At 31.9% G+C, this 12,407-nt stretch overlaps 3 protein-coding genes across 5 annotated transcripts; 2 read left to right on the plus strand and 1 right to left on the minus strand.

Annotated features, from left to right (window-relative positions):
* The first annotated feature begins 1,926 nt into the window (after window positions 1-1,926).
* On the plus strand, window positions 1,927-7,358 carry kri (uracil phosphoribosyltransferase krishah). 2 transcript variants are annotated; one of them, XM_031985086.2, is made up of 8 exons: window positions 1,927-2,096; window positions 2,169-2,350; window positions 2,495-2,537; window positions 3,043-3,192; window positions 3,275-3,419; window positions 3,517-3,647; window positions 3,878-3,941; window positions 6,655-7,358. In XM_031985086.2, the coding sequence occupies exons 2-8, from the start codon at window positions 2,211-2,213 to the stop codon at window positions 6,708-6,710; spliced, it is 729 nt and encodes a 242-aa protein (XP_031840946.1). In that variant the 5' UTR covers window positions 1,927-2,096; window positions 2,169-2,210; the 3' UTR covers window positions 6,711-7,358. The 2 variants fall into 2 exon arrangements, with proteins under 2 accessions (XP_031840946.1, XP_076228485.1); XM_076372370.1 differs by lacking the exons at window positions 1,927-2,096; window positions 2,169-2,350; window positions 2,495-2,537 and adding an exon at window positions 2,544-2,760.
* A 366-nt stretch (window positions 7,359-7,724) lies between these two features.
* On the minus strand, window positions 7,725-11,101 carry LOC116430644 (SH3 domain-binding glutamic acid-rich protein homolog). Of its 2 annotated transcripts, none has more exons than XM_031985087.2 (5): window positions 10,738-11,101; window positions 9,770-9,952; window positions 9,504-9,647; window positions 9,285-9,325; window positions 7,725-9,125 (listed from the first exon to the last, which is right to left on the minus strand). In XM_031985087.2, exons 1-5 carry the CDS (start codon window positions 10,780-10,782, stop codon window positions 8,957-8,959), a joined length of 582 nt encoding a protein of 193 aa, XP_031840947.1. In that variant the 5' UTR covers window positions 10,783-11,101; the 3' UTR covers window positions 7,725-8,956. The 2 variants fall into 2 exon arrangements, with proteins under 2 accessions (XP_031840947.1, XP_031840948.1); XM_031985088.2 differs by lacking the exon at window positions 10,738-11,101 and adding an exon at window positions 10,188-10,656.
* A 292-nt stretch (window positions 11,102-11,393) lies between these two features.
* Window positions 11,394-12,296, plus strand: RpL37A (ribosomal protein L37A). The gene is made up of 3 exons (XM_031985089.2): window positions 11,394-11,488; window positions 11,919-12,047; window positions 12,121-12,296. Exons 1-3 carry the CDS (start codon window positions 11,486-11,488, stop codon window positions 12,265-12,267), a joined length of 279 nt encoding a protein of 92 aa, XP_031840949.1. The 5' UTR covers window positions 11,394-11,485; the 3' UTR covers window positions 12,268-12,296.
* The last annotated feature ends 111 nt before the right edge of the window (window positions 12,297-12,407 follow it).

Here is a 12,407-nt window from a genome sequence, read left to right on the forward strand (position 1 = left end):
GTGTTGTATCGTGTAATATGGAAATTCGTAACTTCCGATAGTGTTTACGCCCTCTTCGCAACGTCCGCAGTATTAGGATGCATTCCTGACTTACATTAATATTTTGTAATCGGTTATGAAAGCTTCTAACATTATTCGTGAAATAAAATATTACTTTTTAATCGATAAAACAGATTGATTTGGAACATCTATATATACATATATATACATATATATATATCGGAAAATGTTATTGTCATCTGGATAGAAAAATGTGATTTCGTGTGGCAATCACGACTGCAACAATGAAGATTGGGGAAGTATTTAATTATAAAATGTATATGATGTGTTTATTTTAATTCAAATTATGCTTATATTTATATTGTTTTTTCTGTGTGGTTATTATTAATTATTATTATTATTCTAGTTTTTTTTAACGATGTGTATACAAATAAATGATTAGAATTAGATATCACACGAGGGCAGGATATATGTATTAGATATTTGACAATGAACAATTAATTAGAACAGTTAGATTGATATTATGAAGAAAACATTTAACTCTGTTTCGAATTCTGAAAAGGAAAGAAGATGTAGAGTTGACAATCCTGCTAGTTTTGCTTTGTGCACTTTCGAGAAACCCCTGGAACCCCCTCGAGAAATCATTGGAATCTATTCGAGAAACCCCTCGAACCCCCGCGGGAAACCTACGAAACCTATTCGAGAAACCCTTGGAACCCCCTCGAGAGATCCCTCGAACCCCCGCGAGAAACCACTGGAATCTATTCGAGAAACCCCTGGAACCCCCAGGAGAACCTCCATTGGTTACTCGGGCTTTCTCGATTGAGCACCACGGATTTCTCGTGGGGGTTCCAAGGGTCTCTCGAGGGGGTTCGAGGGGTTTCTCGAATAGATTCCAGTGGTTTCTCGCGGAGGTTTCAGGGGTTTCTCAAAGAGGTTCGAGGAGTTTCTCGAGGGGGTTCGAGGGGTTCCTCATGAAGGCACCAGGGGTTTCTCGAATAGATTCCACTAGTTTCTTGCGGGGGTTTCAGGGGTTTCTCAAAGAGGTTCGAGGGGTTTCTCGAGGGGGTTCGAGGTGTTTCTCGAATAAGTTTCAGGGGTCTCTCGAAGGGGTTCCAGAGGTTTCTCAAGGGGGTTTGAGGGGTTTCTCGAATAAGTTTCAGGAGTCTCTCGAAAGGGTTCCAGAGGTTTCTCAAGGGGATTCGGGGGGTTTCTTGAGGGGGTTTGAGGGGTTTCTCAAGGGGGTTCGAGGGGTTTCTCGAACAGATTTCAGTAGTTTCTCGAGGGGGTTCGAGGGGTTTCTCAAGGTGGTTTCAGAGGGCACAAATCAAAAACTACTAGAACTGCAGGAATATTGCCTCTAGGATTTTCTTTTTCCCTTTCAAATTTCGTAACACAGTTAAGTATTTTCTCTGTCTAATAAATCTGAAAGTCATAATTAATTATTCAATGGCAGATATTCAATAAATACTTGAATAATGATCTATTAAATCTAATCTATTAAAAAGCCTTAAAATAATTTTTAAAATTCCCACTTCCTTATCCCGGATTAGTGGCGCCACATAGTACAGCTCCTCTCAAACTTCTAATCAAACGGTACCAAAACCTTTCCACTAGGTGACGCCAAAAACTCAACTATCTCTGTCCTTGTCACTCCCACGTATTCCTCCTTGTCCTTCCCCCTCCATGATCGATGGCGCCACCTATCCTAAGATCACTCAAACTTCTAGCCAATGATCGAACTGTACGTTGGTATCATTTAAATCCTATATTGCACAATATTCAAAAATTAATTTTCTAAATTGTACAATATATTCCGCTAAAAATAAGTTACATTCAATTAACGGATAATACGTTGTTAATTGAACTTGTTTTTCCCCCATCCACTTTAAACATTTTCTACGCTGCACTCATCGGAAACATAAGTAATTAATCGTACTTTTCGTTTGCCTTTAAACGTTGGCATCACCAACCGTATACGTAATTTTCTCAGAATAGGAATAGTAAATTACTTTCTTTAATGGTGTCTATTCCCCTAATGCAATACAAGATACATTAAAAATATAAAATCCGATGATCCCACTCGTCACCGCTAGGTGAGTAGGTATGGAGTTTCTGTGAAGCGAGATACCGAATAACGTGTTCGTTGCTTTGCGTGCAATCTGTAGTCAGTGTCCAGAGAAATTTCGCACGCACGTGAAGAATACAATATGGGCAGTAGTACTGAAATAACGTCGATGACGAAGAAATCGAACGACAGTAACGATGTCAACGACGTGTACGGTCCAAATTTGAAGATACTTCCGTGTAACAATCAAGTGAAAGAGCTTCAAACTATATTGCGAGATAAGTATGTAAACGAACCGATAAAGGTTAACTGCCTTTGCATATACAACGTAGTTTTCCTTTAAGTTTATAGTACACCGACACGATACCGATGCATCGTGCCTTCGTTACCGATTAAACTAATTAATCAACGCGTCTTCATTTACAGAAACACCACGAGAAGCGACTTCAAATTCTACGCCGACCGATTAGTGAGTTCTTTTTAATTCAATTGGATTCTGGCATATTGTGATTTATTTACAATGTGAAAAGAAATAGATAATTATTTGACGAAGTGAGCTTTAATTTTAATGAACTTAATCTTAAGATATATAGAAGAATAGGCTTCAGGTGACATACTTTGTCAGAGACATGGTACAATTGTTAATTGAGATGAAAAGAAAATTGTATTTATCGTATTATATTTACCTGAGTGTAAGTGATTTTTATTATAAGCTGTTGACTTGGCTTTCAATACTGACTGAATGTTTACATTTCTTGAGGAATCCTTTATTAGATAATCACCAAAAAATGCTTTATATTTGAATACTAATATTTATTTAATAAGAAGTAGGTATATTTTGATTGATTTTAATTTTGATCATTTCATTAAAAAGTCTGTGTAAATAAATAAGGAAACGGAAGTAAAGTTCATTGTACAGATTATACATTTAAAATATGTTGATGATATAGTTTTGTTTTTTTTCTTTTTTTTAGATAAGATTAGTTATAGAGGAAAGCTTAAATCAACTTCCATTTTCCAAATCTGTTGTTACCACACCAACAGGGGTCAAGTATGATGGCTTGAAGTATCAGAAAGGAAACTGTGGAGTGTCCATAGTAAGAAGTGGGGAGGCTATGGAACAGGTATAACATGTTTGTTCATCATATGTTATTTTATTGGATTAAGAAGCATTGTAATTAATTTCTGCCAATTTTCATTTCTTAGGGTTTGAGGGATTGTTGCCGTAGTATAAGAATTGGAAAAATATTAGTTGAAAGTGACGTGGACACTCATGAAGCTAGAGTTGTTTATGCAAAGTTTCCAGATGATATATCAGAAAGAAAAGTATTGTTAATGTACCCTATAATGAGTAAGTATAAAAGTCTAATGAAGGTATGAATGTACAAAATATCATTCTTGTTTAACTGTGTACTAGATACATTATAAAATTATAATATTTAAATAAGGTACTGGAAATACTGTGATAAAAGCTATAGCTGTATTAAAGGAACACAATGTGCTTGAAGAGAATATTATTCTATCAAATTTATTTTGTACACCAATTGCTGCCAAATCTCTAGTCACTGCATTTCCTCAGGTAACACCTCTGTAAATGATACATATCTAAGTAGGTACGTAGTAAATAGTTCAATAATTTATATATAATACTTTAATATTTAATACAATTTCTGTAAGGTAAGTATACAGTTTTATTATTTCATTATTATGTTAAAAACATTATTTGTTTATGCGATTTATTAATATTTATATATTTCTAAATTACAAATAGATGTCAATATTTGTATGAAATTACATTCCTTTTTACAGATGAAGATTTTAACATCAGAGATTCATACTGTGGCCCCTAATCATTTTGGACAAAAATACTTTGGTACGGATTAACTAAATTTTCTTAGTATATAGTACAATAAATTAGTATATTCTATAGAAAGGGAAAGTAACAGAAAATCAGTCACAGAAGGCAGCATGCACCATTACAACATGGATTATTCCTTAATTGATGTATGTAACTTTTTACATGACAAAACAACTTTTCCCTCATCTTGGAAAGTGTTTTAGAAAATTTTACACATTGACAACACATAAATAAATAATTAAAGCTTAAATATTTAAATAACAATAGAAAATGTTAAAATATGTTTTTATACAGTAAAATGTCATTTTTATACCAAGTAATGTCAATGTGACATTCTTTTATATCAGCACCAGGTAAAGTGGTGACTTAGCAGCAAGTCAGAAGTGCTAACATCCAATAAGGGTAATACATGTTGCATAATGACAAACTACTTATAATATTGCCAATGTCAATTTTCATAATATTATTATATTTTTATTATATTCCCTTAATATTTTGTAAAGTAGCATTTCATTTTTAAATTCTACTCTAGTCCTTGGCTTGTACTTTATTGTTAATATTTTAAAAAACTTTATTTAAAGCAATCTCATGCATAATAAAAAAGTAGAATGCTAGTGCAGAATTTATTTTAAAGTTGTTAATATTAAGTAGTTTCAGTGTAGTGATCGTGCATAATTTGTTTGCATCTACGTTTTATGCATTATAAATTTACAATATATATTTTCTTGTATCTGTACTTTGTATGAACATATGAGAATCATATATACAGTTTACACGTGTTTGAAAAAATATGCTTTTGTACTAAATATAACTTCGGCAATATTGTTTAATACATGGTCATTTCAAATCTGATTAAAGCATTTACTTTCACATGCTGTAACGTACTTACGTTTATATTTATTATTTGTAAACCTTCTGTATACTGTTTTTCTGCAATTAATTTAAGATTATAAGTAAAGTACTTAATCGAGGTAAATCAATCATGATCTGGTTGATTCATCTTTTCAACATAATATAGCAAGTAAAAACTGTTTCTATTTTTTAGTGTGCATATTGTAAACTGTGAATTTCAAATGTGATTATGCAATAGAGAATAGTTACTCTTACGAGTATATCACATACAATTATTTACAGAAATGGGTTTAAAACAAAATGGAATATATTTTGTTAAAATCATAATAGACTGAAATATTAAATAATCATTCTTACGATTTTATTTCAGTAAAAATTCATATGTGATATAAGTGTTGTCAATTTAAAAATTTTTTTTTACATTATATGAATTCACAGTAATTTGCTCATTTTTCGTTGTTTTTCTTATTATAAATAGCAGATAAATGATAAGCATAATATTTGATTGATTTTTGATACGTAAAATAATTACAATAAGAAACATGAAGTACGGTAAACTATTTACTTGTCTCTGTGTGATAAAGCACAATTTTTATTTAATATATGGAAATATGGTTTGCATAATACAGCACTCCTTTTACAGGTGCAAATAATATAGTGAGATACGTTTTTTTATACAGATTATACAGATTGTATAGCTCCTAAAAAATAATACCTCTTAATTTGTTCAAACATTCTCAAATAGAGAAATTTCCTAAAAAGGAATTAAACGCAAAATCCTAATGTGTGTAAATTGAATCACATAATTCAATATGTACATACATAAAATAACATTACTTATATAATTGTCATTTTATTTCTGTAGATAGTAACAGACATATAGTAAGAATAATATGTGATGAAATGAAGAACATTTCATGAATATTATGTGTTACTAAAGTATATAACAATTAATAAATGACCATCTATATTAAAACACGTTAAATGAAATTTATTGCTATCTGTATTAATCAAATCCTTCCTGATTGCTAAATAATTTCTAGAATTGATTATGCAGCTTTTACTTGTATCAAATTCTTTATTCCAATACAATAATAAAACTTTCTAAAATCACTACTATTTCTGTTTGTAGTGTCTTAGATTTTGTACAACTTTTTCCACTTTCAATATAGAAATATTATTGTCAAAGCTTTAAAAGAAATTAAGAAACCATTTGCCTTGTAATGTTCCTACAAAAAAAGTTGCATTGTGCTATCTAAAATTGTGACTTTAAAACTCATATATGAATTGTGTGCATTGTATTACATCATTTCAGTGTACATAAATGTCTGTTATTACGAAAACTATCTGTACACTTACTGTATTGTAATCTTCATAAAGTACTTTATAACATTTATAAATAATTGTTGAAATCATAATAAATGTATACTAGAAAAACATTGTATATGTACATATATATACATATATACATATACATTTATGAATACATATACACCATAAATAGATATTACCTAACAAAAATGAACTAAAATAAATAGAACCTTATGAAAATGATATATGCCTTTTTTTTTGTTATTTCTATGTAATTATGTTCCCTATAATTTCATAACATAAACAATTTAAAAATAACATTGAAGTATATACTAAATTTTCCCAAATATTGTATACAGATTAAATACATTATTTGTTAATTATTTAAACAATGAAATTGGTGTATAATACCGTATTTAAATATCACTTTTTTTATATTTGTACGTTTTAGAATGATTATTGAAATTATTTCTCTGATGGTAACTTTATTTAATATTTTAAAACATAATTATTCTATAAATATTTTACACATTATAAAAAACACGTTGAAAATGACTGTTTTCAGGCTGTTCTCGTTTCGTCGGAGGAGAGAGTGCAAATATACAAGACAAAGATATTTGAAGAATTTGTGTTATACATACTATTTAGGGCTTAGAAGTCAGTTTTACTCATTAACCAACGAATTTATAACGAAAATGAGTTTATACAAAAGAAAATATATAAGTACGCTTTGAATTTTTTAATTTGAACAAAGCATAATTTGCAAAGACTAATTATAAACATATATATTTAATAGCAATATTAGTCTCTTAATTATTGTTGACATGTATGATAGATAATTATTTTTGAAATGATAAGTAACAATATGAATATGACTTATACATACAATGATAGAGAAATTATTCAATATTAGATGTAGGTACACAACTAGAAAGTACAGTAATTTATTAAATATTTAGAAAGAATACAAAATTTCCTTTAGTATATTAGAAATTAGCATAATTGTAACACGTTACTTACCGCATTGTATTGCAGACGATCCTGGAAGAGAAATTTATTAACGTTTAAATCTACATAATTCTAATGTTTACGAAATCAATATATGTATCTGAAATTTATGTATGTACAGGATTACTTAAACAGCTTCTTAAACTTCTATTATGATATTTATTAATAAAGTCTTATATGCATGTAACAATGATCAGCATGATTCATATACATGATGTATAATGAATATTGTTCTCGCAAATATATATTTTGAATACACCATGTTAAAATTTATTAACTTCAATGCTTATGTCCAACACCTATTAGTTTTGAATATAGCGTTCTATAATAATGACATGGTGGACGTCCCGACTCACGTAAGTAAAGCTTTTTATTATTATTTCCTCCTCTAATTCATTTGTAGCAAATATTTAATATTCAAAAGCAGCAGTACACTATATTAAAATTAGTCAGGCTTATTATCTCATACACAATTACTGTGTCATGAATCTTGCGTTCTATATTTTATTCCATCTTATAACAAAACAATTATAACATCTGCATAAAACTACAATTTGTTCGTGATTAATACCCGCCTATTATTTGATGAGTTAAGTGAGCATTCAATATAAAATAATTAAAATCCTCTCAAGCTGTTAAAGTTTTTAATAAAGTAGGACCGAATACGTTTAGTCGGTATTAAGTTTTACATAGAAAAAATCAATTATAAGTAGGCCTTCGGTAAAAGGGTTCGAAATTCTCAGCAGTTCTAGCACGAGAAAAGTAAACGAGCTACCTCCTACAAATTATACTATGTTTATTTTATTTTTAATTCTCTTAGAATAACTGTACGAATTATATTAAGAGTAACAAGAATAGGAGTAATATAAATGTAATTGTATCGAATTAATACGTAATTTTGTCGGATATGTTATGCGAAACTAGGAAATCTGCCCTAAATTAACCCTATCATTCTTAGAAATAATAATGTCGAGAATTATTTCGCTCATTCTATTTGTTCTGTATTTAGGAAGTACTCGACGATAAAGATTTAGTGCGCATGATATTATGACTAATTTTGTGTCGTCTTTTATAATAATTGCATTTTATACAAAACTGAGTGTTGTACTGTCCGACCGTATTTATATCGCATAATGGGAGACCCACACCATATAAATCTTTACAAAACGAAAAGAACGAAGCTAAAATTTTATGAAATGTTCCCATATTTTATATTATGGTAGTTATTTCTTAGTACAAATGGTCAGTAAATAATTTACATCTTGGATTACAAATCAGTATACGAAAACTTCTAATGATCTCACAAAATAATTTTATGTGAGATTAGGAAAGTAATGCTTCAGTATAAACTTTCAAATGACAAGAGAAAAGTAATTTTCAAGAAAGACAAAGCTATTTGATTTCAATGTATACTTCTGGCAAGTGACAGGAGAGAAAGTGTACTCAATACTGCAAAATTTATTACTCCTAGCGCATCATCAAAGTTGCAATTAAAAAGTAGCGAATAAAATACAATATAAACAGTGCATAATATAAGAAATTAAAATCATTACATATTAACTAGTGATATGAAGAAGGGTGGAAATAATTCATATCTGTTAACTGGACTTATAAAAAATTTGTTGATGAAAACGTATTCAATTGTAATATAAAATAGTTCTATAAAAGTGCCACTTATACTTTTCTTATACTGTTCATTTAATGTCTTCTGTAGTGTAGACATATTTATCTTGGCAGTACCTTCACTCAGCCTTAGAAATGTGATAAATATAGTTTTTATAAAATACCCTTATCGGTTGAAAACCAAGGATGTCAAGGAAGTATAAAACGTCCCACTATCAAATGGGCTTATTTCCCACCTACTCTTCTTTCTCTTGATCATCAGATTTTTCATCATTCTTTTCAGCACTTTCCTCTGGATGTTCCATGTCTTCTTCAGTTACAATATTTGTCCCGCCATCATGTTCTGCAGGTTTAGATTCATCTGACTGTGTACTTTCATTTGGCAGAGTCGTCCTGTCCTCTAGACTAAGATGATAAAAGAAGGAAGTGATTGAGTAATCCAATAAAAAAAACTGTTATTTTTAAAGCTTACAATTTTCATCTTATATCTTTACTGTTATAGCTATTACCCAATTTAACTGAATGATTACAAAATTATGCAATTGATACATATATAGTTCTTACCTTTCCCCTTGCACTGCAGCAGCATCCTTGTCTGTGGAAGGCTAACATAAACATGTAGTAGTTAGTTTGGACATAGTGTAAATTTAGTACCAAGGACAAAATACAAATAAATAAACATAACTAAAACAATTGGAAACAAAAACTTATAGACACATAAATTAAACAATACAGTTATATTTTGTATATATCAAACAACATTAATTTACTGACAAGATTTACCTCTCGACTTGTGGTATTTCCATTTTCTTGGATATTGTTCTGATTTGAATCGCGAGCTGTGCCTGCTGCACTAGCAGGAGGCGCCACTTTCAAAAATGCTTCTAATTCATCCATCTCATTTGCCAAATCGAAATCTTCATAATCCTGTTAGGTGATTCATTATAATCATTAATAGATTCAGCCAAAAACTTATAAGCTTATAGGTCACCAAATATAGAACTACATTTTGGAAACATTTCTAAATACTTTATGTAGTGATAAATTACCCCACAGTATTCCTCTTCATTAAATATTTGTGGAGGCAATGGATACTTGCTTTCCCTTGCAATACCATTGGTTTGCATGAACTCCTTTTCTAATTCCTTTCCCGGTTCTGTTATATCAATCGTTTCATACTCTACATTTTTACTATCTAATATCATTAAAACGCGTTGTTGCCTCTTTTTCACCTGCAAAATACAATAAACAAAAAATGTATAATTTACCATTACCATAATTATAATAATCCATTCAATAACAAATGTTCAATAGATAAGATTATAATTAATCATTGGTTTTATCATCAAGCTTCCATATAAAAAAATTACAATATTCCTGAACGAGCCCTAACTGACAATAAATAATATTGAAAACAGCAACAACGGTCGTCGACACCCAAACCAACCGAGTTACATTAGAACGTACATAAACATTCCTCGAAAATATTCAGTCAGCCAGGATCCGTAGCTCTACTCAGCAAAAAATATTCCTCCATATCTATTATAAAATCGCAGTAAACGTTCCCATTAGAAGGGGCGCGCATTTTGCGTTCAATTTATCGAGAAAGGCCTCGGTCATTGTCCGAGAGACTCGCATACGTTTCCGCAATACCAAGTGCATCCATTAATACGAAAACCGTATCCCGGATCTATGTCGAGATAGGACTATACTGCGCGACAGATAACAATTCTTGGTGACAGTGTTGATCGTTAAATCGACGCGACGGTCACTTGGCTCTTGATGTAACCCGATCCAACGTAGCCGTGAAATATCGTAAGAATTCAGGTGCCCGGTAAATCTGGCATTCTCCCTCGAGTCACACACACATACCATGCACACAGTCGGGCAGGCGAGCGCGCGCGCGCGCGCGCTACATGCACACCACACACAGCTACAGGATTCTCTCTTTCTGGCTCTACGGTCTCGCACGAAATATCATTATGCTCGGTGCTCGCTGCGGGTGTTTTTCACTCACTTCCTTGTTGCCGCTGATACCCGATATGTAGATTTTGACGACCATCGTTAGCCGGCGCCCTCGTACCAATTGACACGCTTGCACTCCTGCTCGGTGTATGCCACGATTAGCGGTCCCGCTAATAGGAGTGATAAGCGAACAGCGTGAATCACTATAGACTATTAATTCGGTGATCGCCGCCGATGAGCAACACTGATTTAACACGCACAGGCCTCGCTGGTCTGGGATCCACTGGCTACGTCATTTCAGGCCGGTTTAACGAGTGTTCTCATGCGCGGCTGCACACCAATCCTTTCTACGTAGCGGCTGCGATCCAACTGTGATCCTGATACCTGACCTGTACACCCTCGATGAAATCTAACGGTCATGTATTGAGGTCACAGCCATGGCTATCTACCCGTGAAAATTTTTCGATTGGACTGTGAATTGCATACTCGCCGTATACTTTCTCATATTAGGCAATTTTGTGCGATTTATTTATTTACTTTGAGCAACGGCTTCGAGATTTCGTTTTTTTTAATCGTATGGAAAAACGTGGATAAGCAAGATATTAGTTTGTTGATGTCGATAATAAACAAATAAAAGAGCGCGACTTTATTTCCCCATAAGATTGTATTTGAATTCGCGCTTTCCATGGGTACGCCATTGCTTTTCAGTTTCCGGCGATTGGCGCGCGCTGTGGAGATCGGACTTTAAAGCCTCTATCCTTTTTCCGGTTCTTTTGGAACGTACCCTATATTTGTGCAAAATGGTAAGGATTGTTATTCAACGATATTTCGTGAATCTTATTGTAATATTGATCGAATCAATTGTGTTGTGTTAAAGGCAATTGTCGATAAAGTGTTGATACATATATTACGCTATTTTATGAATTATGAATAATAGTTCGGTGATGTTGAATGGTGATGTTAGGTTATGTTTGTACTTTCATGGATGTGGTTACATTGTTACTTATATTTTTTGCATGAAAGATCTGTTTAACGAGTATAAAGGAAATGTTGTAATACATTTAATTTTTATTATAAAAATTGGTCAGTATATGAAATTGTGAAGTTACAATGGAATGTAACTTAACCTATATGTGTCATGTTTATGTAAACATTTACGGTGGAACATTATGTTACCGTTATTTTATTTCATATGTGGTTCAATTTAATGAATTTAGTGTTTGGTGTTATTAGGCGAAACGCACGAAAAAGGTAGGAATCACTGGAAAGTATGGTACCCGATATGGTGCCTCACTCAGGAAGATGGTTAAGAAGATGGAAATTACTCAGCACAGCAAATATACCTGCACATTCTGTGGCAAGGTAATATATTTCATTATACAATTGAATGATAAAGTAAACATTATTTCATAAATCATTTTGTTTGATACGCTAGGATGCAATGAAGCGCAGTGTTGTTGGCATTTGGTCATGTAAACGATGCAAGAGGACAGTTGCAGGAGGTGCATGGGTTTACTCGACAACAGCAGCTGCATCTGTTAGGTCGGCTGTTAGGAGATTGCGTGAAGTTAAAGAGCAATAAGTAAATATAATAAATATCTTGTAATAACATTTCAAGTCTTTTTTATTTAGACCCTGTAATTCTTACTTATAATTTTATTCAACCATAAACTACTTCAATTTAAAAAGATCCGAGTCTGGATTTGAATAATGAAGGTAGAT

This window comes from Nomia melanderi, chromosome 11 (assembly GCF_051020985.1).
Source record: "Nomia melanderi isolate GNS246 chromosome 11, iyNomMela1, whole genome shotgun sequence".
Taxonomy (NCBI): domain Eukaryota; kingdom Metazoa; phylum Arthropoda; class Insecta; order Hymenoptera; family Halictidae; genus Nomia; species Nomia melanderi.